The following is a 24275-nucleotide window of genomic DNA, read 5'->3' as shown; positions in this document are numbered from 1 at the left end:
GTTTTTTCATTATCATTATTTTATATAAAGAATTTTTTTTTTGTTTTCGTATTAAAATCAAATAAACTTACAAACCAAAAGTATAGTGTGTAGAGTTGTTCCAGGAATTTTTTTATTATTTTCCGAGTAACATTTTGAGAGAGTGAAAGAGCAAAAGAGTTTTAACAACAACAACAACGACTGTAACTAGAATGAAAAATAGAATCTTCAAATTCAAGCGAACCAATCCACTTGATTATTTTTGTTTTTCGTTTCTCAATATCCATTTATTGTTTGTCTTTACAATGATTTTCCTAATGGTTTTTGTTGTTGTTGTTGTTGTGGTTGTTTATAATTAAATTTGTTGCCGTTGTTTTCCTTTTTTTTCTTATATTTTCATGTTTAACTAATTTGGATTTATTTTCATTTCTTTTTTTTTCTATTGAAAAATAGCAAGTACAAATTAAAGAAGATTTCTGTGGTATGGACGTCAATCAACCATTAGGAACGACAAATCCAATTGAAACTGAACCGGCAATAATGTTTGATAATGTATTGCTTACATCGGTTGCTGCAACTGCAACCAATGATTATTCTGTTGCATTTTTGGGTACAAATGATGGACATCTGAAAAAAGTTGTTATTGAAGGTCAACGACATCAGGTGAATGTTGATCAATCACGTGTATCGATCAAAGCATATGAATTTGCCGATATTGTCATACAACAAGGACATCGAATCAATCCGGATATGTTTGTTGCACATGGATATCTTTATGTTATGACAACAAGAAGGGTATGATAATATCTATCATCTATGATTAATATAACCTTTTTCCTTTTATGAATTAATAAAGATAACAATGGTGAAAGTTCAAGAATGTCATCAGCATCGTACCTGTATGGATTGTCTTGGTGCACGTGATCCATACTGTGGTTGGTGTTCATTAGAGAATAAGTATGTTTTTATAATTATTATTTACAATTTGGCCAAAATTTTATACCCATTACCATTCATTACATTAGATGTTCAATCCGGAATGATTGTGCAGAAGCAACATCCGATCCATTATATTGGCTTTCATATAAAAGTGGTAAATGTACAACAATTTCCAATGTTAATCCAGCTCAAATACAACGAACAACAACACGAACGGTATGTAAATCAATAAATCATCATTCATAATAATAAATCATTTTAATTTATTCATCGATTGAAACAGCTCAATCTTGTTATTGATAATCTACCGATGACAGAGAATGGCCATTATCTCTGTGTATTTACAATGTATGGAAAATCACAGACAACAAATGCAACACGTTCACCAACCGGTGTATTCTGTCCAACACCATCAACTGATACATTGCCATTAATACCAACGGATACACGTAAGTTTGATTCATTTGAAAATTGACATTTCCGATGATTATATTCACTATATCAATCAGTCACATAGCGATAGTGCAATGAAATGTCTATGTTTTTGCCAATTGTTTTTACCATCATCATTCATATTGAACATGGCACTAAAAGTTTAGTCATGTCAGACAAAGTTGTTATTGTCGTTGTTGTCGTTGTTGTTTTTCTTGTTTAGCATCATCGTTATTTTGCCATTTTTCCGTTTTATTCAATCATTGATTTCTTATGTTTGAAACGAAAATGGTGCAAAAACAAAACTTTGACAACAAAACAACAGCAATTTTTTCTTTTTCTTTTTTCGTCCATTTTTATCCGGCCTGTTCGATTCTTTGTCATTCACATCTTATGAAACGAAAAAAGTTTTCTCTTTTTTTTTGTTGAAAACAAAATTCTCCTTGCGAGAAAGAAATGAAAAATAATTCTTCATGTTAGATTATATAGATTTTTGTTGTTAAATTGAATGTCAATGTTTTGTGTTTCACATTTGTCTCAATTTTTCGAAGTTTTTTTGAAACTTCAAAAGAAAATTCTTCTCATCATCATTTCCTGTTCAGGTTCAAAATAGTATGAATTTTCTAGTTTCTGATTATTATTTTTCATCATTACAATTGTGTTTTTGGATACTTTAAAAGTATGAAAAGTTTTTATTTTTGCTGACAATCCTATTCTCAAAATGATAATGATGATCATCATCATCAGCCCTGGAATTTTGCAAGTTTTATTGCAAATAATAATTATTATTATGATGATGATGATGGTTTATTCATTTGATCTTTTGGAAAAGATTCTTTTTCACTTGGAATGTATAGTAATAGTAATAACTTTTTAATTATTTTCTCTTGCTCATCATCATTATTGATTTAATTGCTTGCTTTTTTTCCCTATTTCATTGTTTGTAACTATTTTTTTTTAAACTAACCCTTTCACTTTATCGCTAATCAAGCTAATCGAACCATTCCATATGATATAAAAACATTTACAATCGATTTTCGATTAATAACAAATTTTTTTGTTTGGTGTTGTTGAAATTGAAATAACCCAAATCACTAATTGGTTAATGGTTGTTGAGGAAACAAAAAATCACATTTTCAAACTTGGCCATCATGTTTGAGATAGTAATAAGAAAAAATAAGAAATTCTTTTTGGCTTGTTTTGGTCATCCATTGTCCATATCGTTATTTAATTTTTTTTAATTTCTTGCTTCATTTTCACTTTGTTTATAATAAATTATTGATTAATTTTTCAACAGTTTTTTTCGGATAAAATTTTTGTTTTTGAAAGCCACACAATTTGTCACTTGTATCACTTGAATTCGTTTTGGTTTTTTTTCTGTTTTAACGTCTGTTTTTGTCTTGCATGTAAAGCTAATTTATTTTCTGATTCTATTTTTTCAGTGTTATGTTTACATTCGGTCATTCTATATTGAATATATTCCAATGTTTTTTGTTTTGTTTTGTTTTGAATTCAGTGTGTTTGATTTATATTTCATTATCATTAATATTATTGCGTGTTGAAAGTTTTATCAATATTTTTCATGATTGATGAAGGAAAAAATTGTTATAGATAAAATTGAATTGATGATTGAATCTTTTTTATTTTTTTTTTGTTGCTTGATCCTGACAAGATTTGATTTTGAATTGATAAAGAAAAAACAGCCATGACTTTTCTCTACGGATTTGATTATTTTTTTTCCGGTTGAATATAATTCGAAATCCTTTTGTTTGTCATTATTGCATTTCAATTCCACTTTTTTCTATTGATTCTATGGAAAAAAATAATCTTTTTTTTAAATTCTTTGTATAAATTTGTTATTCGTTTTTGGTTTTTATGTTTGAATTGTTTTTGAATTTCATTGGAAAACAACTCAATAATTGTATGTAATGATAAAAAAAACCTATTGAGAATTACTTTTTTTTATTTGAAAATAGTTTTTTTTTTTGGGAAATTAAAAAAAATAACAGTAGTAATCCTGGTTATATTCATAATAATTTCAAACTTTTACCCAAATGATGTACTAAAAAAAAATTAAAAAAATCTTGACTCTTCATTTATTTCAAGTTTTTGACATTGGATTCAAATTCTTGTAAAGGTAGTCAAGTGGATTCAATATTTGAATGAATGTTTTTTCGCATGACTTGACGATGATAGTCATCTTCAACAAAAAAAAAAAATTGAAAAAATAAACAAAGTTTTTATTATCATCATCATCATCACGGACATTCATCATTCTTCAACATCTAATGACAAATTTTTTTTCTATCTTGATAGTTTTTTTTCAACATCAAATCAGATCATATTTTTGTTGTTGTTGTTATATGTCAAGAATCATTTTGTTTGAAAACTTTGTTTTTTTCTCCATATGATTAACATCTGAACATCTGCGCATTTAATTAAGCAAACAAGCAAGAAAAAGAAATTTTATGCTTTTCCCATCGCCATTTTTTTTCATATAAATGTTTGACATTAAAATTATCATACAATTTTGTTAATGATAATAATCGTCGTTGTATTTTGTTTGTTTGTCGAAATCCAAAATAGAATTGTCAGAAGTAAAAAAGTAAATATGGAACATCTTTTTTTTTGTTCAATAAAAATGAACAGCCGAATCCATTCGGACTATATTTATTGTTGTTATTTGAGGAAAAAAAATTCTGTATAAAGAATCATATGATGATGATAGTAGTGGAATAATAACCAGATGATGCTGGACCATACAGTGCTGATGATGACAATGAAACAAGAATTTATATTGTTCCCTCTTGGTTTTTTTTATGGTTCGCGTATTGTTTGATTGGGGTTCATTTATTAAATGAAATTTGAAAATTTTTCATTTAGCAAAAAAATTTCGATTTAGAATCGTCCAACAACAATACACACCATACAGCACATTGTCCGATTAATTCTTTAGTTTTTTTGCTTCGGGAACATATTTTTTCCAAAGTCTTAGAATTCGATCATATTATATCTATACATATGATGATTGAACATCAATCCTAGAACAAAATAGAACGAAAAAAAAACTAGACAACAATAACAAAAAAGTCAAGTGATGATGAAATATTTGAACAGAATATAATAAAAGAAAACCTTTTGTATGAAAAAAAATAGTTTTATTCTGGTATATATTCTCTTGTTACATCATACAATTCTTAGCGATCAAAGAAGAAAAGTTTACAGAAAAAAAAAGAAAAAGAAAATTTGATATTATTCGAACTTTGTTTTCTCCCCAATTCACTCTCTTTCCCATATATTCCAATCATTCATTCATTGCGAATCAAGTTTCCAATTCAATTCATTTTATTCAATTCAATTTTTTTTTTCGATGATTATGATGATGATGATGACCATCATCATTTATATGAATGTATCGACAACGATGATGATGATGACGACGACGACGGGTATGTTTCATCATCAATATTTTTTTTTCCTCCTAATGATTATGATGATGATTGAAAAAAAATATTGTTACCATATTCTCATATGGTCATTCTAATATTTGTATGTGTATTTCACCAATGATAAAGTCAACGAAGCGAAAATTTTTCTCTATTTGTTCTGTTTCTTTTTTTTTGTCTTTTACTCCCACACACACACACACACACTATATTCGTATCCATTCATTATATACAAGTTGTATTTCATAATTTTGCCATTGCAATTGTAACACTAGTTTTTATTAGTGGACGACAGTAGTTTTCTGGTTCTTATTCTTTGGTTTGTTTTTTTTTGGTGGGCTATGACCAAATGCTCACGCGATGATTGATGATGCAACATACACACGCACACCATACAATGACACCACCACTGTTAAAAGAAATGGTGATGAACGTGAAAACGCGTTCAAAATAAAGAATTGAATGAAGAAAGAAAAAAAAACAAACGGGAAAAGAGAATTATTTCGGTTACTCTAATTTCAGTTTCACATTTTTACTGTTATTTTGTTCATCATCATCATCATCATCATATGTGCGATGAGCCTGAATGAATGAATGAATTTTCATTTGTTTTCCCTCTTTTCATTTTTCATTGGTTGTTATTTCATCATTGTGTTTTGTATAAAGTTTCGAAATATTCAATGCCTTTTGGCTGATCGGTTTTTCGTTCGGTATTTGAAAATCTTTTCTTCATTGTCATTATTTTTTGTCATCATCATCATATACATCGTACATATATGATGATGATGATGATCATGCTGGAATCATTTTTTTTTCAAATATCTATGTATGAATAAGAAGAACAATATTTTCTTAAAACTTTTTGCAATCACAATGAATGTAATTTATTCTTACAACAGAAACAAAGCAAAAAATGAATCTCAAGTTAAGAAAATGGCACACACACACACAAAAAAAAGAAAAGAAAATCCAGTACAATACCATATCGTGTCTACAATGTAAGAATCTTATTAATAAAAAAATTTGGTGAAGCTTTTTTTTACATGTAAATGAGTAGGACGAAATGACAGAAAAAATGCATGTAAATGAGTAGGATGAAATGTCGGTCCCTGAAATTCCGCTGAAAAAAATGTCTGCAGAAAAAGTCAATGTGCGCAACTTTGTGCGCAACACGAAATGGCCGCGGTCACATTAGAATCTGCCAGAATCTACGGGCCGAAGCAAGTATGTAAATGAGTAGGACGAAATGACAGAAAAAATGCATGTAAATGAGCATGTAAATGTCGGTCCCTGAAGTTCCGCTGAAAAAATGTCTGCAGAAAAAGTCAATGTGCGCAACAGTTTGCTCAGTTAGAGACAACACTTAGAGAAAAGTGTGATTTGAAAAAGACATTTACCGAAAAAGACAAGACAAAGACCGCTGTTGTGGAAGCAATGGCATTCAAATTGACCGTTTTTTCATAATTCGAAATGTTTACGTTATTAAATGTTTACGTGAAAAAAAAGAAATTAGATACGTTTTTTCGATTCTTTTTTTCAAAATGTTGATAGAATGAATAAAATTTCCTTTATTTTTAAAAATGTTTATCTTTTTTCTCCAATTAGACATTTTCTTTGGGTTAGGGGGTAGCAAACAATGATTTCTTTATCGAAATTTGATTTAGCGGGTACAAACAAAAGGTCATTGGCGATCGATTTTTTCAAACACAGAATGCATTTTTTTAAATGTTTATATTATCTCTTCAATTGGACATTTTCTTTGGGTTAGGGGGTAGCAAACAATGATTTCTTTATCGAAATTTGATTTAGCGGGTACAAACAAAAGGTCATTGGCGATCGATTTTTTCAAACACAGAATGCATTTTTTTAAATGTTTATATTATCTCTTCAATTGGACATTTTCTTTGGGTTAGGGGGTAGCAAACAATTTTTTCTCTTTCGAAATTGTATACAAGTATACAAGTATACTTATTTTTTTGGTCATTACCATTTTAAATTTCAACAAGGATTCACTTTAGAAATAAAATTGTCTAAATTTAGTGTAATAATGCCTCGACGAAATGAAAGCGAATCTCAACGTCGCATCCGTTTGGATCGTCAAAATGAATTGGCTAGATTGAGACGACAGCGATCTAGAGCAGCTCAAGATCAGAGCAACATTGAACAGCAAGAACAATCTCAACGTCGCATCCGCTTGGATCGCCAAAATGAATTAGCTAGATTGAGTCGACAGAGATCTAGAGCAGCTCAAAATCAGAGAAATATCGAACAGCAACAACAATCTCAACGTCGCATCCGTTTGGATCGTCAAAATGAATTGGCAAGATTGAGACGACAGAGAATTAGAGCAGCTCAAAATCAGAGCAACATCGAACAGCAACAACAATTACATACAGATGAAAATGGACAGTCTATTGTAGCTGAAAACGTCGAATCAAGTACGATTAATCGAAATGAACCAGTTCCCATAAGAACTAACAACAGAATCGAAAATATCGTCAGTCGACAAGCCATGATAGATAGACAGCAAAGATCGGCATGGAAATTTGATAATTCGATATTGGAATCGAATTTGCAAGCCTATATTCATAATCTTGGACCTATGGACCAAACGTGCCAGTATTGTTCCGCAAGGTATTTCACTCAAGAAAATCAAAGCAGTTGTTGTAGAGGAGGAAAAATTCGTCCGCAACATGATTTTCAAAATTTTCCTGAATTTTTGAAAAAATTATTGAGTGACCCGAGTTCAATTGATTATAGACATTTTCATGATAAAATCCGATCGTATAATGCAGCTATCGCAATGGCCTCATTAGGCGCTAACCATTGTGGTCCGATTCAGGGCCGAGGTCCATTTTGCTTCAAAATTATGGGTCAGATCTATCATTCCACAAGTAATCTTTATCCACCTAACAGCCAAGACCAACGATCATTCGGTCAGCTTTATATATTCGATGGTCATGAAGCTGTTGAACACAGATTACGAATGGCACCGAATCGTCAATGCAAAGAATATATTTTAAGCAAGTTAGTCGATATGATGGTGAATATCAATCCATATGCCCAATCATTTAGACTATTGCATTCTTTGGTTCAAGGTCAAACAAATTTGCCGGAGATTCATTTGGAATTTATCAATAACCGGACAACAGATCTTAGAAGATACAATGAACCAAGATGCACTGAGGTTGCTATTATATTCGAAACCAGAGACGGTTTACCTCAAGCCGAAAGAGATCTGAAAATCTATCCCAAATCTGGAAGCAATTGCGTAAATCTATGCAGTCGAAGCCCACATTGCGATCCAATGACCTATCCGATTTTTTTCCCTAATGGACAACAAGGATGGCATCAAAACATGCCGTATGATCCATACCCGAACATCAATTTGCCGCAAACTAGAAGTTCTATAACATTACTTCAATATTATTCTGCACAAATGGCTATCAGAGCAGAATTATTCAGTCCAATTCTTCATGGAGGTAGGCTGTTCCAGCAATGGTGCTGCGACTGTTACATGCGCATCGAAGAAAATAATCTCAATTATCTTCGTCTCAATCAAAATCAATTGCGCACCGAATTGTACTCCGGTTTAGGTGATTATGTAAGAAGAATGGCTGATAATCAGGAAGAATTGCCACCACCCGGAAGAATTTGCATATTGCCTTCATCATTTGTAGGATCACCGAGATACATGCATCAAGCGTATCAAGATTCGATGACAATTGTGACCGCATTTGGTAAGCCAGATTTGTTCATAACTTTCACATGCAATTCCAATTGGCCCGAAATAAAGAACAATCTGCTTCCAGGTCAAGAAGCCAGTGATCGCCCAGACCTTATAAGTCGGGTTTTTTCTTTAAAAACCAAACAGTTCCTCGACGAAATTGTGGCTAAACAACTTTTTGGGCCCGTAAGTGGCTATTGCTACACCATAGAATTTCAAAAACGAGGATTGCCGCATATGCATCTACTCATCATTCTTCACAATTCTTATAAAATTCATGAAGTGGATCATATAGACAAATTCATAAAAGCCGAATTACCCGATTCAAATATTCATCCGCAACTATATGAACGAGTCAAGTCGTTCATGATACATAACCCATGCGGGTTATTGAATCCGGCATCTTCATGTATGGTTGATGGGAAATGTTCAAAAGAATTTCCTAAAGATTATCAAGAAGCTACCCAATTCAACAGAAGTGGGTATCCATTATATAAACGATCTCAAAATGGCTCATTTGGCATTCAGAATGAAATGGAAATCGACAACAGATGGGTTGTGCCATATAACCCATTTTTGTTGATGAAATTCAACGCTCACATCAATGTGGAAGCATGTTGTTCAATTCATGCCATCAAATACCTTTATAAATACATCCACAAAGGGCATGATTCAGCACTAATCAGATTACAGCAAAATGGAACGACAACGTATGACGAAATACAAAATTATGTGGATACAAGATATGTGAGTTCGTGCGAAGCAACGTATCGAATCCAGAGTCAAAAATTACTTGATCGCTCACATGTGATTCAACGGTTACCTGTTCATTTACCGGATGAACAATCAATCGTATTCGCTGCTGGCCAAGAAGAAATGGCATTAGCCAGAGCCGCGATACAAAAAACAAAACTTATCGGGTGGTTCGAATTGAACCAAATAAATTCAACTGCTCGATCACTGAAATACGCGGAAATACCTCATTTCTTTACGTGGTCGCAATCGAATCATTGTTGGAATTGCCGGCAAAATCACCATTCTTTGTTAACACGTCTTTATGTTGTCAGTCCACGGGACGCAGAAAGATTCGCGTTGAGATTGCTGTTGTTAAATGTTAAGGGAGCAACATCGTTTGAGTTTCTACGGACTTTCAACGGGATATTATACCCAAGTTTCCAGGAAGCGGCAAGAAAAAGAGGTTTATTAACTTCTGATGAAGAAATTGAAGAATGCTTGCAAGAAGCTGTGGCTATCGAAACACCAAAAAATCTGCGATCCATTTTTGCATATCTGCTTATTTTTAATGGAGCAGAAGTTTTGCAGAATGCAAACGACATTTGGATCAAATTTAAAGAATCATTCAGCGAAGATTTTGTTCGTCAATATCAAACAATTATTGAAGATGAAAACTTGGCAAAAGAAAGAGCCGAACAACGAGCATTGCTGGAAATTAAAACAATATTGCAACAACATAGCTATAATTTGCATACTTTTTCGTTACCTGAAATTAGTATTTCACCGGAATTACTTTTGGACGATAATTCCATTCGAATTGAAGAATATCGATTAGAAGCAGAAATATTGTGCCAAAAGCTTAATGCGGCGCAACGGGCCGCTTTTGATGAAATAATGAACACTACAGGTTCGAAATGTTTTTTCTTGGATGGCCCAGGTGGCTCAGGAAAAACATTCCTCTATAATGCAATTATAAAGACAATTAAAGGCTCTGGAAAAGATGTACTGGCATTCGCCACAACAGGAATAGCTTCCCTGTTGTTGGAAGGCGGAAGAACGGTCCATAGTTGTGCATACACGAAAGAAACGTTACAAACAGAAACAGAGGTTTTACAATGCTTGTTTTATTTAGGCAAAAAACATACGCTTTTATAGCAAATTTCAGAGATTGTTCGATAACGAACAATATGAAAAATCGAATACGTCGAACTGTTCATATTTACTTAGTTCGAACTTCGAATTAAAAAGACCGTAATTCAACAATTTTTCCCGCCACAGATTGGTAAAAAAACCAGTAAGACGTCGAAGTAGATCATGAAGCGAAAACGAGCGATTAAATATATTGACCGAATTTGAAAAACCAGGAATACCATACACAGAAGAGGAGGTATCGGAAATACGCTTTTGAATACGATCTTTTCCATAATAGATTTGAACAATAAATTATTCATGCAACCAACCGTATCATTAATTTCAACCACTTGCCCCGACGAAACAAATGACATAAAATCTTCACGATAACGATCATAGAAATTTTGAGTTTGCGATCGACTAACCAATTTGTTCAACAATTCTTCTTCGACATCTTTTTCACTATAAATATTGTTATCGATTTCTTTAGAAGATGCTACTGATCCATAAAAGATGTCACCGAATTTCAATTCCCATTTCAAAGATTTTGATGGACCAATTTTAGTGATACGATGAAGCATGTCGGTTCCGATAATCAAATCACAATAAGAAAGAACCGATATTACATAAGCATCAATAGTGACACTAATCTTGTCCGTATGAAGATTAACCGAAACTTTTTCTTTCGACCATATAACAGAACCACCAGCGAAACCAGAAAGACAAATGGGTTTATCCGGAAAACAATCGAATTTATTGACAAGATTTTCACGAATTAATGTGTACGGCGAACAAGTGTCGATCCAAACCATACATTTACGTCCATTTAAATTGATCAAGAACGCGGGACGTTCTGAAGTTGTTGAAGTTGAAGCTGCTCCATCATAACGAGCTACCAATGATCGATCAGGAATAGTAGTTACAGAAGATTCTGACGATTCTGACGGATCAATAGGATCGACTGACGAAAACGGATAAACTGAAATGGAAGCCACAGTAGAAGATAACGATCGTAGCGAAGCTGCAGCAGCAGAAATTTCAGAACGATTTAATGATATTGATGGAGTGGCTGACGATGATGAAGAAGGTAACGAAGACAATAACGATGACGATTGAGTGACAGACGAAGAAGACGAAGGAAACGAAGACGATGACGGTGCGGAAGGCAGCGGAAATGACGATGACTGATAGGAAGAAGGATAATTGAAGCGAATATTCGGATTTTCGATGAGACGAACTTTATGAAGTACAGTCGGATGATTACAGTGGCAGATAGAACAACGAATAGATAAAGCATGAGGACAGGAAGACGAACGATGACCAGGAGAAATACATTTGAAACACAATCTACTGGCGAGTATAATTCTTCTTTTTCTTCTGTTGATACAGATGAAGAACAATCTGCTGATGCATGAGAACCATTACAAAAGATGCAGCATACCGAAAAAGCTGCTGCGACAGTAGTCGGACGAACAGAATCACGTCGTTCGAAGGTATCCAAACATAAAGCAGACTTATACAATTTTTCCAATTTGGCAACCAATTGAACGAACGATTCGACATGCGCCAGTTTTTCACGAAGTTGTCGACCACAACGCCACAATACTTCCTTAACCAATGAATTCGATCGAGATACGTAAGCTGCACCAAGGCTGTTAGCAGCACTAGAAATTCGACGAACTTCATTAAGCATGATTTCGATTTTCGAAGATTCGAATGATGTGTTAACGTAAACGATAGAACGGATACGCTTCAATAAATACTCGTCAGCTTTCTTAGGATCACCATAGTAAGCATTTAACGAAATCCAAATAGAACGAAGAGTTTGGCCTTGCCTAACAAGGTCCATAGCTCTGTCCTTAGCATCTTTTTCAAGTACCTTAAGAAGTAGATTGCGCTTCTTCGATTCCATTAGATTCGGATTGTTGATGACTTCGTCTTCAAACGAGATTTTAAACGGATGCCAGTTCATAACGTTACCATCAAAGGTTAAAAGATCGGAAGCACGGACATTCATGGGATAAGATGGATTGGTAGAATTTTCAACGATAGAATTGCTAGCATTCATAACAGGAGTCGAAGCCTGGACAGTATTCGAATTATTTAAAAAATCATCAATTTCTTCATCGATGATCGATATAGCACTTAATGTATTTTTGGTTTGTTCCATAGTGATCAAAGCTGATATTTTTTGTTTGTACAAATCATCTTTTGCTTTTTGATCTTCATAATCAACGGGTGTTTCAGCTAAACATTTTTCACTGATTATGTCGTATTCTCTTTGCAGATTAATCAGATCTTCTAACGAAAGACTTATAGTCTGATTACATGCTTTCGAGATTTTTGCACGAATTATCTTACGACGAGAAACGTCCGATTGAATGCTAGACATAGTTACCAACGAAAAACAATAACAATAAAGACGAAATGAAGACGACAATACGATAGTGATACGAGTGATAAAAATATGAACGATTAAAACGAAAACCAAAAAGATGCTGAAATGAAACGAACTTCAAACGATAAGACGAGAAACTGATTCTGAACGATAATTAACCGAGATTAAACGAAGATGTGACGAAGAATACGAGATTAAACGAAGATGTGACGAAGAATACGAGATTAAACGAAGATGATGAAAACGAAAACGAAAAATATTATAACCTCAAAAAAGAAAAATGTGCATACACGAAAGAAACGTTACAAACAGAAACAGAGGTTTTACAATGCTTGTTTTATTTAGGCAAAAAACATACGCTTTTATAGCAAATTTCAGAGATTGTTCGATAACGAACAATATGAAAAATCGAATACGTCGAACTGTTCATATTTACTTAGTTCGAACTTCGAATTAAAAAAGACCGTAATTCAACAATAGTGGATTAAAACTTCCACTAGATGTCAATGAATCAAGCGTTGCCGGAATAAAGCCGTTATCAAAACAAGCGGAGGAAATAAGAAAATGTGAGATCATCATAATCGACGAAGTTACGATGATGACTGTCCACATTTTGAATTGCATTGACCGCCTCCTTAAAGACATCATTCAAGATAGTAATCAGCCGTTTGGAGGTAAAAAAATTCTTATTGGTGGGGACTTTCGGCAAACTTTGCCAATAGTCCCACATGCGACAAATCCGGCTGAAATTATTGAATTATGTATCAATCGGAGTTCAATTTGGAATCACTTCAAAAAATTGACACTTATCGATAACATGAGATTGCAGGCAAACAGCGAATTCAATGAATGGCTGCTGAAAATTGGAGCCGGAACAACACCTGCCATCGCCGGTCTTCATCCAAATATGGTGGAAATTCCCAGCAGTATGATCTGTGTTGGGGATTTAATCAGTCAAATTTTTGGAAATTTTGCCGATACAGATGATTTGGCCAATCGGATTATTTTGACAGCCACTAATGAAATGGTGGAAAAAATCAATATGAAGATATTGGGCTATTTACCTGGAGAAGAAAGAACGTACAGATCAATTGATACGCATATCTTCGAGGATGAGGATGAAAACGAACAGGCCGGAATTCAGGTCGAATTCCTGAATTCATTGTCGACGAGTGGAATGCCTCCATACGAGCTCAAATTAAAATTGGGTTCGGTGGTTATTTTATTGCGCAATTTGGATCATCGAAAGGGCCTTTGCAATGGTACAAGATTACAGATCGTGAGGATGCAGCAAAAATCAATTACTGCGAAGATTTTATCGGGAGTTAATCACGGGGAATTAGTTTGTTTACCCAGGATAAACCTTACAACAAAAAAGGGTTTATATCCTTTCATATTAAAACGAAAACAATTTCCGATTAGACTTGCCTATGCTATGACGATCAATAAATCGCAAGGGCAAACCTTCAACGCTGTTGGGATTCACCTCAACAAACGATTGTTCGGCCACGGACAACTTTATGTTGCTTTGTCCAGGTGTAGAAATCCAAACAACATCAAGATTTTTATAGAAGAAACTGATATCACTCAAGGTGATGTATTAAAAAACGGACGTCAATACATCACAAACATCGTCTATCCGGGTATTGTGTAATAAGAAGACTTAATTTTTTATTTTAGTTTTATTTTGAATTATTATTATTATTATTATTATTATTCTAACCTCAGACAATTATTTCGAATGAAATTTTTTATTACTATTGCTTTTTGTTATTAATAAGATTATTTATCCTGTTATTATTAGAAAAAAATTATAAAAATCATAAATTAACGAAAAAAATTATTATTAACTTTTAATAAAAAAACATTTTAACGCGTTCGCATCAATATATTCATATGCAGAGAAAAACTTCAGCCAAGATTAGGGCGATGGGCGGCGTAGCCGCACATCTGCCAAAATCTTCAGGCTAAGCAGTATGCGTGCTGCTGGCCGAAGGCCAGCAACACACACTTGTATAACCAGAAAAAAAAAATGAACACGATATTTTCATTTTATAATTTGAAACTAAAGCACTCCATATGCATATTATTATTATTATTAAGAAGACGAAGAAAAAAAAATTATTCACAATGATAATGATTATATAAAAACACGCACACTATGTTTTCATTATGAATGAATTTGATTGTCAAATCAGTCCAAAAAAAAAAAAAAAAAAAATAATGAATGTGAAAATTAGCTAAAAATTTTTTTTTTTCAATAATGATGATGATCATTATGTCATTATGTATAGGGATAAAATAAAATTAAAAATTCATTATATATTGATTTGTAACGAGAGTAACGATTTTCATTTTTCTTTGAATTTCATTTTTTTTTTGCAATCCAAATGAATATCTCTACACACTCTCATCTATTTGATGGCTTTTATTTATTCAATGATGATGACAATAACAAACAAACAAAAACAAAAACAAATGGAAAATTATTTAATTCTATTATTTTCTCATCATCATCATCATCATTTCTGGTTTTGTTTTTTTTTTTTGGTTATCGGTTTTACATTTTGGCTTTTTTTTTTGTTGTTGTTGCTGTTTCATAATCTAATTTCCAATTTTTTTTCTGGTTGTGATATCCACCCACACACACACACACTACCATCATGATTTCAAGAATGTGACGATCTAAAAAAATGAATGAATGAATGAATGAATGAATCTCATCATCATCATCATTTTCAATTGCTTTACCACGTCACGTTGCTTCTTTCTCATCGATTTGTGTTTTATAGTTTTTATTTTTTATTTTTTTTCAGTGTTTCCAAAGAATTCATTTAATGATAATGATGATGATGATGATGATAATGTTTTGTGTAATTCGATGAATTAGATGGGTTAGTTGTGTAGATAGAGAAACAAGCAAACAGAAAAAAATACATTAACATTACGTAATTGTTGTTGATAGTAGCAGCTATAATTTGTTTTTTTTTTTTTTGATCTAGAATAAATGAAAATCAATTTTCAATCTTTGAATAAAAGAAGAGTTTATAGGAAATTTTGCAAAAGAATCGTTGTTGTTGTTGTTGTTATTAGACCTGAGAACAGAAATTCTCCGGATATACAAGATATGTATCACAAAAGAAAAATTTTCTGGAATTTTCCAATCTTTTTTTTTTGAAAAATACGATGAATAAATGATAACCACCAAATCATCTTATGTGGGTGAAAAGAAAATTTTCTTTGCTTCGAAAAAAATGAGTTTTTAAAAAAAAAAAATGAATTTCAAAAAATCAAATGAATGAACATAATTTCCGTCATTATGTCGTCGTCATCGTCATGTGTATTTTGAAACGGGTTTTAACGATTTTTTCATCATCATCATCATCATCATAATAACAATTTAATTAAATTTTTTTCATCCATTCATTCATTTTAAACAAATTTTCAGCATCAAAAAAAAAAAGATTGAAATCGGTGATGGTATTATATTCACATTCATTCCATTGATTCTCAATCTAATCTATATGGATGGCATATGGAATTTCAAAAAAAAAAAAAAAAATTTGCATCCTGGAATATTTAAAAGAAAAATTTAATTCTGATGCGAAAAAATCCTTTCGTTTAGAAATTTTTTTTTCGGTTATACAGAATTATTTCAACAATCGATGAATTTTTTTTTCATAATGCATATTCTTTCTTTTCTTTTTGCTGCTCAATTTATTTTTATTCATTCATATCCGTTAAGCCTTTAGATCTTTTTGGCTTTACTATTTGGCTGTCTTGTGTATATGTGTGTGTCAATCTGTCAATCAAAATTTTTTTTTTTGTTGCAACAACTGAAAATAACAACGAAATGCGGTCATAAATTCAATTATGGTACTAATTCTAAGAAGAAAAAAAAATGAAAAGATGTAGTAAAAAAAAATTTGAAGAATATATTCTCATTTATATTAAAGTCAAATGTCTTGACTTTGTTCACCAAACATGGAAATAAAACATTATCATTTTTTTTGTTGTTATGTTTTGTTTTGAATGAAAGAGTTGATTCTTTTGCGAATAAAATATCAAGAATATCAAATAATATTGTTCATTTCTATTTTATTTGATAATGAATAGAAATGAACAACATTTTTGTCAACATTTAGTTAGTTGGACCCTATGGACCTGCCATCATCACATATCATCTATTTATGATGATGATGATAATGATGATTATTGAATACAGAATAGGCATGATATAAAAATTTGAAAATCGATCACAAGATCACATACGCACACACACACACACAACCCTCTAATCATCATTATCATTATCAAAAGAAGATAATAGTTGTATGATGATGGTTTTTCAATGAAACAGAATTCAGTCTATGTTATATCACTCAGCCACCCCCACACAATCATCATCATAATAATTTAAAGTTTTTTTTCTCCTGTTCATTTTATTTCCCAGACAATTTCTCTGATCAAAAAGTGATGATGATCATCATCATCATCATTGATCAGTGAAAATAAAAGTTTTTTTTTGTCAATTGAGAATTACTTTTTTTTCTCTTCCTCTTTTTTCATTTCAAAATTGTCATTTGTTCCAGATTATACTTTTGTTGTTGTTGTTGTTGTTGTTGTTGAAATCGTCTTATGACACGAAATAACAATCATTATTTTGAATTGAATCCATTTATTTAGTTATAAAAAAAAATTCTACCAAAAAAAAACTAGGTGAAAAATTTTGTTCAGATTCAATATGGTAAATGTTCCATATATTTATTTGTGTGCATGTGTTGACAATTTTCATTGTAGATCATCATCACAATGATGATGATGATCCAACATCAAAATATTATGTTTTTGTTTTTGTTTAATATTTTATTATTTGTGATGATATTAATAAAATTGGTTAGAAAATAATGTTTTAATGGCCATTATTGTCATCATGGATAGAGGTCAAAAAAAGATTTTCGAAGCAAAACAAAACACAGAAAAAAAGGATTTCGGATAAGTTGTGGATTCCCCATATACAAAACAACAAAAACATATTGACGGGTTTTGGTTTTGTAGTATAAGCTCTTGATGGATTGATAAACCGGATAAAATAGGAATTTTTATTATCCGAATGGGCTTTCATTTTTCAATTTTTTTTTTTTGAATTCAAAGAGAAAACAAACAAAGAAATTCTTTTGAACATCTTTTTTTTCTTGTTTTTGTTTTGTTTACTGAACAACAACAATTTTTTTTCGAATTTTCTTCCTATTTCGGCCGCATCATTTTTTTATTTTTTCTAAAGTTAAAGTTGATTCAAAAAGTTTTTCCAAGATGATACGATTCATTGATCTATCGAATATTATAATATAATTGAATTTAATTGATTGTTTTTTCAATTTTATATTGTTTTTAGATTCATTTACGGCAAAATTATCAGTACGAATGCGTGATGGGCCGGATTTTGTTGCTACAAATTTTACATTCTACGATTGTGCTTCATTTACATCATGTACGGAATGTGTTTCGAGCTTATTTCCATGCGATTGGTGTGTTGGTGGTCATCGTTGTACACATGATACTGGTGAACATTGTCGAAATGAAATACTTGTTACCGGTATCAAATCAATGGGACGTTCAATACGTTCAGGTCCAAGTTTTTGTCCACGCATTAATTCCACTGTTAGTGGTACAACCGAAGGTAAGTGTTTTGATTATAAATATTTTTTCAATGTTTGATTGTTTTTTTTTGATCAACTAAAAGTTTTGGTGCCGAACGGAATGTCGAAACGTATATCGGTTAAAGTGGTTAACATACCGCAGGCAATCACAATACGTTTTGTTTGTCAATTCAATATTGAAGGTCGTGTGAAACAAGTGAATGCGCAACTATTATCCGATACAATCTATTGTGAATCCTTGCAATTCAATTATTTTACTAATCTAACAAATATAACTGCTGAATTCGCAGTCATTTGGGATGGTAATAAACCATTGGATAATCCGGATAATATTCATGGTAAGTTTTTAATGGTTTTATGACTTGTTGTTTTCATTTCTGATGATTTTGCTTTTCCACAACCTATTAGTATTGGTATATCGATGTTCTGGTCTTGCGAATAATTGTGGATTTTGTTTGGAATTGGATGAAAAATATAAATGCGGCTGGTGTCAACAAAGTGAAAGCTGTCAAGTACAGGAACAATGTCAACATCATAATACAATGTGGCTTAATCGACAACAAATTTGTCCTAATCCAAGAATATTAGATTTTTATCCAAAAACTGGTCCATATGAAGGTGGTACTAATCTAACAATCGAAGGCATTAATCTTGGTCGTGTATTCAAAGATATTGAAAATGGTGTCGGAATATCACATGAAGTGAATGGTCAACAAGTTAGTCTCATACCATGTCATCCGTATCGTAATGATTATCTTAAAACATCGCGCATTAAATGTCGAATACAAGGACGAAATATGTCCGCTGATCCATCGATGAAATCGATATCAGGTCCAGTAGTCGTTCAAGTACTCAAAGAATATACGGCTAAATCACGTGATCATTATATGTTTGTTAATCCGAAAATATTGACGATCAATCCCAGTAAAGGACCCGTATCCGGCGGAACGTTATTATCTATCGAAGGTCTCAATATGAATGCTGGTAGTCGTGCGGAAGCATTTCTCGGTGATTTGCCATGTAACGTGACTAAACGTGAAATGAATCATGCTGAATGTATTACATCGGCTCGTATGATGGCGGGTGAAGAATTACTTAGTGTTCATTTTGATAATGGTATTCGTGTGTTTGAATATTATAATTATCTTTATGCTGAAGATCCGAAAATTGAATCGGTGATCAGTGAAGCTACAATGATGGCGAATAATCGTGTTGGTCATAAACAAACATTAGCCACTGCTGCTACATCGGATCTGATGATACCGATCACACATCGTGGTGAACATCCAAAAGGTATACCAAGCGGTGGCTTTACCGTACGTGTTCGTGGACAAAATTTCAATATTATTCAGGAGCCAAAAATGTACGTCGATGTTGATGGTGAATGGTTTGTATCGAATTGCACGGTATTAAACCATGAAGGAACTGATATGCGCTGTGAAACACCGGCTGTTCCTACTGAAAGATTACATTTCACACGCCAAGAATATATTGAACTTGATTATGGTTTCATCATGGATAATGTTCAATCAGTTCGTTCGTTGACTGTACCACGTGGTGGTGGTAATCGTGATCATCCACCATTTCCAAAATTTCGAATGTATCGTCTGCCTGATTTTCATGAATTTACTGAATCTGATCGTATTAAATATTACCGTGGCGAATATCTAACCATTAATGTAATTATTTGAATTTGAAATTGATTTTTTTTAATAATAATTTTCTCCATTGATCAATAATAGGGAAATCATCTGGATAGTATTGTACAATCAAGCGATGTTAACGTATGGATTGGATCTGAACGTTGTAATGTGACATCATTTTCACAAGTTCAATTGACATGCCGTCTACCATCACAACGTCCAATGGCTGAAGATGAAAATTATCATCAAACATATGATCAATTACCAGCTGTGATTGTCGGTGTTGGAAAACGATTCAATAAAACCCTTGGATTTATGAGCTATGATTCATCATCGTCTGGATCATTCTTTTTCTTCTCATCCGGTTCAAGTTCAGGATCATTGTATAAACATTTTTTCATTGCCATTGTTGTTGCTATTTGTTTTCTATTCGTTGTGGTTGTTGTCATATTGATATTGTATCGAAGAAAATCTACCGAATCATCTCGTGTATTGAAAACAATGCAAGAACAAATGGATGTTCTTGAGCTTCGGGTAGCATCAGAAGCTAAAGAAGCGTTTGCTGAATTGCAAACGGAAATCACCGATATAACTGCTGAGATAAATATTGGTGGTATACCGTTCCTAGATTATCGTCTTTACACATTGAAAGTATTGTTTCCGAATGAAAACAATAATCATGCTGTCTTACAGGAACTAGCTCTCGAAACAAATGAACGTGGCCATGTTGAACAAGCGTTGACAATGTTCGGACAATTAATATTGAATAAAACATTCCTTCTACTTTTCATTCGCACGCTTGAATCGAATCGTTATTTTTCAATGCGTGATCGTGTCAACGTTGCATCATTAATTATGGTCACTCTTCAAGGACGAATGGAATATTGTACATCAATATTGAAAACATTATTGGCCGATTTAATCGAAAAATGTATTGATGGTAAATCACATCCAAAATTATTATTACGACGAACGGAATCGGTTGCAGAAAAAATGCTTTCATCATGGTTTACATTTTTATTATATAAATTTCTAAAAGAATGTGCCGGTGAACCATTATATCTGCTTTATTTTGCCATCAAACATCAAGTGGATAAAGGCCCGGTAGATGAAATCACATCCGAAGCTCGATATTCATTATCGGAAGAGAAATTAATTCGACAACAAATCGATTACAAATCAATGACTGTTTATGTGTCCATACATCAGGCATATGCACCATCAAATTATTTCAGCACACCGTTTGATCAACCCTATGGTCAGGTGACAACAATGGGTGGTCAACATCCACTACCAGGAATACAACCATCATTAATAGGTCCAATTGCTCAGCTCAATAATAATCTTGGTATATATGGTGGACCAGAATCACCATTATACAACCATCATCATCCTTTAGCGACACACGCAAATCCGCAACAAGAATATCTTACCGTACCTGTCAAAGTGTTGGATTGTGATACGATTAGTCAGGTGAAAGAAAAATCAATGGATACGATTTATCGTGGCGTGCCATTTTCGGTGCGTCCATTTCGCGATGATGAATTAGATCTGGAATGGCGTACCGGGCAAAGTGGTAAAATCACGTTATTGAATGATGATTCAACTAGTCGTGTTTCGGGTGAATGGCGTCGTCTAAATACATTGGCTCATTATAAAGTACCTGATTGTGCTAGCCTAATATTAGTGCCTAATTCTAAACAACTATACAATTCAATCGATTATATGTATGGTGGTGCTATTGGTGCACCAATCACTGGTCCTGTTATGAGTGAAAAAATTGGTACACTTGGTGGTGGATCATCAAGTTCATCCAGTGGTTTTGCCACCGATAAACATCGTTATGAACCGTTGAATTTTCTCAAAAATTCTAATGCATCCACTGGCGGTCTGTTAGGATCATCACCTCCAACATCATTAAGTAGACCAACATCACCGCCAACAAATCATCATCATCATTCAAATGATCATCATGAAAATAATGGCTATCATCAGCGTACATGGCATCTGGTTAAACATCATGACGCTGATCATGGAAAAGAAGGCGAACGAAGTAATAAAATGGTATCGGAAATATATTTAACACGTCTGCTAGCCACAAAAGGCACATTACAGAAATATGTTGATGATTTATTCGAAACAATATTTTCGACAGCACATCGTGGATCATCATTACCATTAGCAATTAAATATATGTTCGATTTTCTCGATGATCAAGCTAAACATCATGGTATTAATGATAGTGAAGTTGTCCATACATGGAAATCCAATTCATTACCGTTAAGATTCTGGGTGAATTTGATTAAGAATCCAAATTTTGTGTTTGATATAAATAAATCGCCAACTATCGATTCATGTTTATCAGTTGTTGCACAGACATTTATGGATGCATGTTCAACATCGGATCATCGATTGGGTAAAGATTCGCCATCATCAAAATTATTATATGCAAAAGATATACCTATCTATAAAGAATGGGTTGAAAGATATTATAAAGAAATTGAAACAATGCCCGCCATTAGTGATCAGGATATGAATGCAATGCTATGTGAAGAATCAAGGGTAAGTGTTGTTGTCTTTTTGTTTTTTTTGAAAAATCTTTTTTAATTCTAATTCAATTTATTCGATCAATAACAGCAACACGCTCATGAATTCAATGCCAATGTTTCATTATTACAATTATATCATTATGCATTCAAATATAAAGATCAGGTATGTTTTTTATTTAATTTTTGATAAGAAATTTCTAATATTCTTTTTTCCATTAGTTATTACAAATATTACATGAAGATGAATTCTCCTGTCGTAATAATTTACCAGCCAAATTACAACGTGTTTATGATACAATGGATAGTAGTGGTGGAGCTACCGCTACCGCATCAATTACCGATCCATTATAACTCTTCAAATGATTCTCATTGCTTTTTTTTTATTGTTTTTCTGTTTCATCATTAATTGTGATATTTGTTTCTCTCCAATTCTTCTCCCCTTTTTCTTAAAATGTTTTGTTTTTACGCAAGTTTAAAAAGATTTCTTTTACAACTCCTCAACATCAACTAATTTTTATCAATATCATCATACGAACAAAAAAAAATCAGAAGAATTTGTTACACTGAAAAAAAATACAAACAAACAAAAAGCTCACAACCAACCACAACTTTATCATTCACTCATCCTTCACCAATTTTCTTTTTTTATTTTTTTCCCTCGTTGTGATTCATATTTTTCTATTCAAATATAATCATCACTTTCATCAGAAAATAAAGCTCTCTCCATACACACTAACATAGCACAAATTCTTATTTCCAGATTTATTCATTCAACAACAGCAAAAAAGAAAAAACATCCCATTTAAACACACTCATGATTTCATTGATTTCTTGATGGATCTCTGTCTTTTTTTTAATTCTATTTTATTTTATCTCTACCTATTATGATGATAATTATTTGTAAAACACATATTTGTTTTTTTTTTGAATTATTATGCACAAGATTCATTTATTGTACAATTTGTACATACACACATTTTGTAGCCAATTTTTTTTCTATTGAAACAAAACCAAAAAAAACAACTAATTATTTTTTCCCATTTTGGCTCCATTTGAAATTCCTATACACACACACACACATCATTATCATCAAATCAATCAAATCAAATTAAATGTTTTTATTATCAAATTTCTCCGGATATCATCATCATCATCGTCATTATCATCATTGGAAAAAAAATTCAAGAATGGATTCTTTATTTCAATTTGCATGTATTTCTCTCACTCACTTCATTTATTCATAATTGATGATGATGAATTAATATTTGTATCATATTATTATAATTATTTCTTCGTTTTTTTCTCTTCATATTACATATTATTATAATTATAATTTATAAATAAATAAATAAATAAAAATTTGGACCATTGAATAACTAAATTGTTAATTAATTGTATGATTCATTTTTTTTGAAGAATTGAAGAAATTTGGTATGATAATAATAGACTTTATGTTAGTGTGTTTGTTTCGCATCCATTTCACTATTACTATTGTAAAAATTGGTAATTCTTTTTTTTATTGTTCATATACATTCATCATGTATGATAATTCATTGAGAAAAAAACTGCGGAAAAAATTTTCTCTTTGTAGAATAATGATGATGAGGATGATGATTAGCATGTTGTTGTTAAAAAT

At 32.2% G+C, this 24275-nt stretch overlaps 3 protein-coding genes across 5 annotated transcripts in view; 2 read left to right on the top strand and 1 right to left on the bottom strand.

The window, feature by feature from the left end:
* PlexA (plexin A) overlaps window positions 1–24020 on the top strand; it is a 57706-nt gene extending 33686 nt beyond the window's left edge. For all 3 annotated transcript variants that reach the window (XM_075819998.1, XM_075819997.1, XM_075819999.1), the window contains 10 exons: window positions 433–774; window positions 836–936; window positions 1005–1134; window positions 1202–1367; window positions 18183–18467; window positions 18531–18785; window positions 18856–20126; window positions 20190–22652; window positions 22728–22802; window positions 22859–24020. In XM_075819998.1, coding sequence (XP_075676113.1) covers window positions 433–774; window positions 836–936; window positions 1005–1134; window positions 1202–1367; window positions 18183–18467; window positions 18531–18785; window positions 18856–20126; window positions 20190–22652; window positions 22728–22802; window positions 22859–22990 — 5220 coding nt within the window. In that variant the 3' untranslated portion in view covers window positions 22991–24020. The remainder of the gene's footprint in view (window positions 1–432; window positions 775–835; window positions 937–1004; window positions 1135–1201; window positions 1368–18182; window positions 18468–18530; window positions 18786–18855; window positions 20127–20189; window positions 22653–22727; window positions 22803–22858) is intronic.
* LOC113789463 (uncharacterized) lies at window positions 10363–12796 on the bottom strand. The gene is given in 2 exon segments (XM_027339000.2): window positions 10363–11758; window positions 11761–12796. Coding segments are annotated over 2 exon segments (2265 nt in total). The 5' UTR covers window positions 12782–12796; the 3' UTR covers window positions 10363–10514.
* Window positions 13257–14688, top strand: LOC142645010 (ATP-dependent DNA helicase PIF1-like). Its single transcript, XM_075820001.1, has one exon. The coding sequence runs from the start codon at window positions 13383–13385 to the stop codon at window positions 14439–14441; it is 1059 nt and encodes a 352-aa protein (XP_075676116.1). The 5' UTR covers window positions 13257–13382; the 3' UTR covers window positions 14442–14688.
* Window positions 24021–24275: the final 255 nt, after the last annotated feature.

The sequence above is a fragment of the Dermatophagoides pteronyssinus genome, unplaced genomic scaffold (assembly GCF_027571235.1).
Source record: "Dermatophagoides pteronyssinus isolate colony J.1.1.1.1 unplaced genomic scaffold, Derpt_VIB-CSIC_2022.12 sq0005, whole genome shotgun sequence".
NCBI classification, from domain to species: domain Eukaryota; kingdom Metazoa; phylum Arthropoda; class Arachnida; order Sarcoptiformes; family Pyroglyphidae; genus Dermatophagoides; species Dermatophagoides pteronyssinus.
Note: the sequence above shows the minus strand (reverse complement) of the source record. Positions and strands in the feature narration are given on the sequence as shown.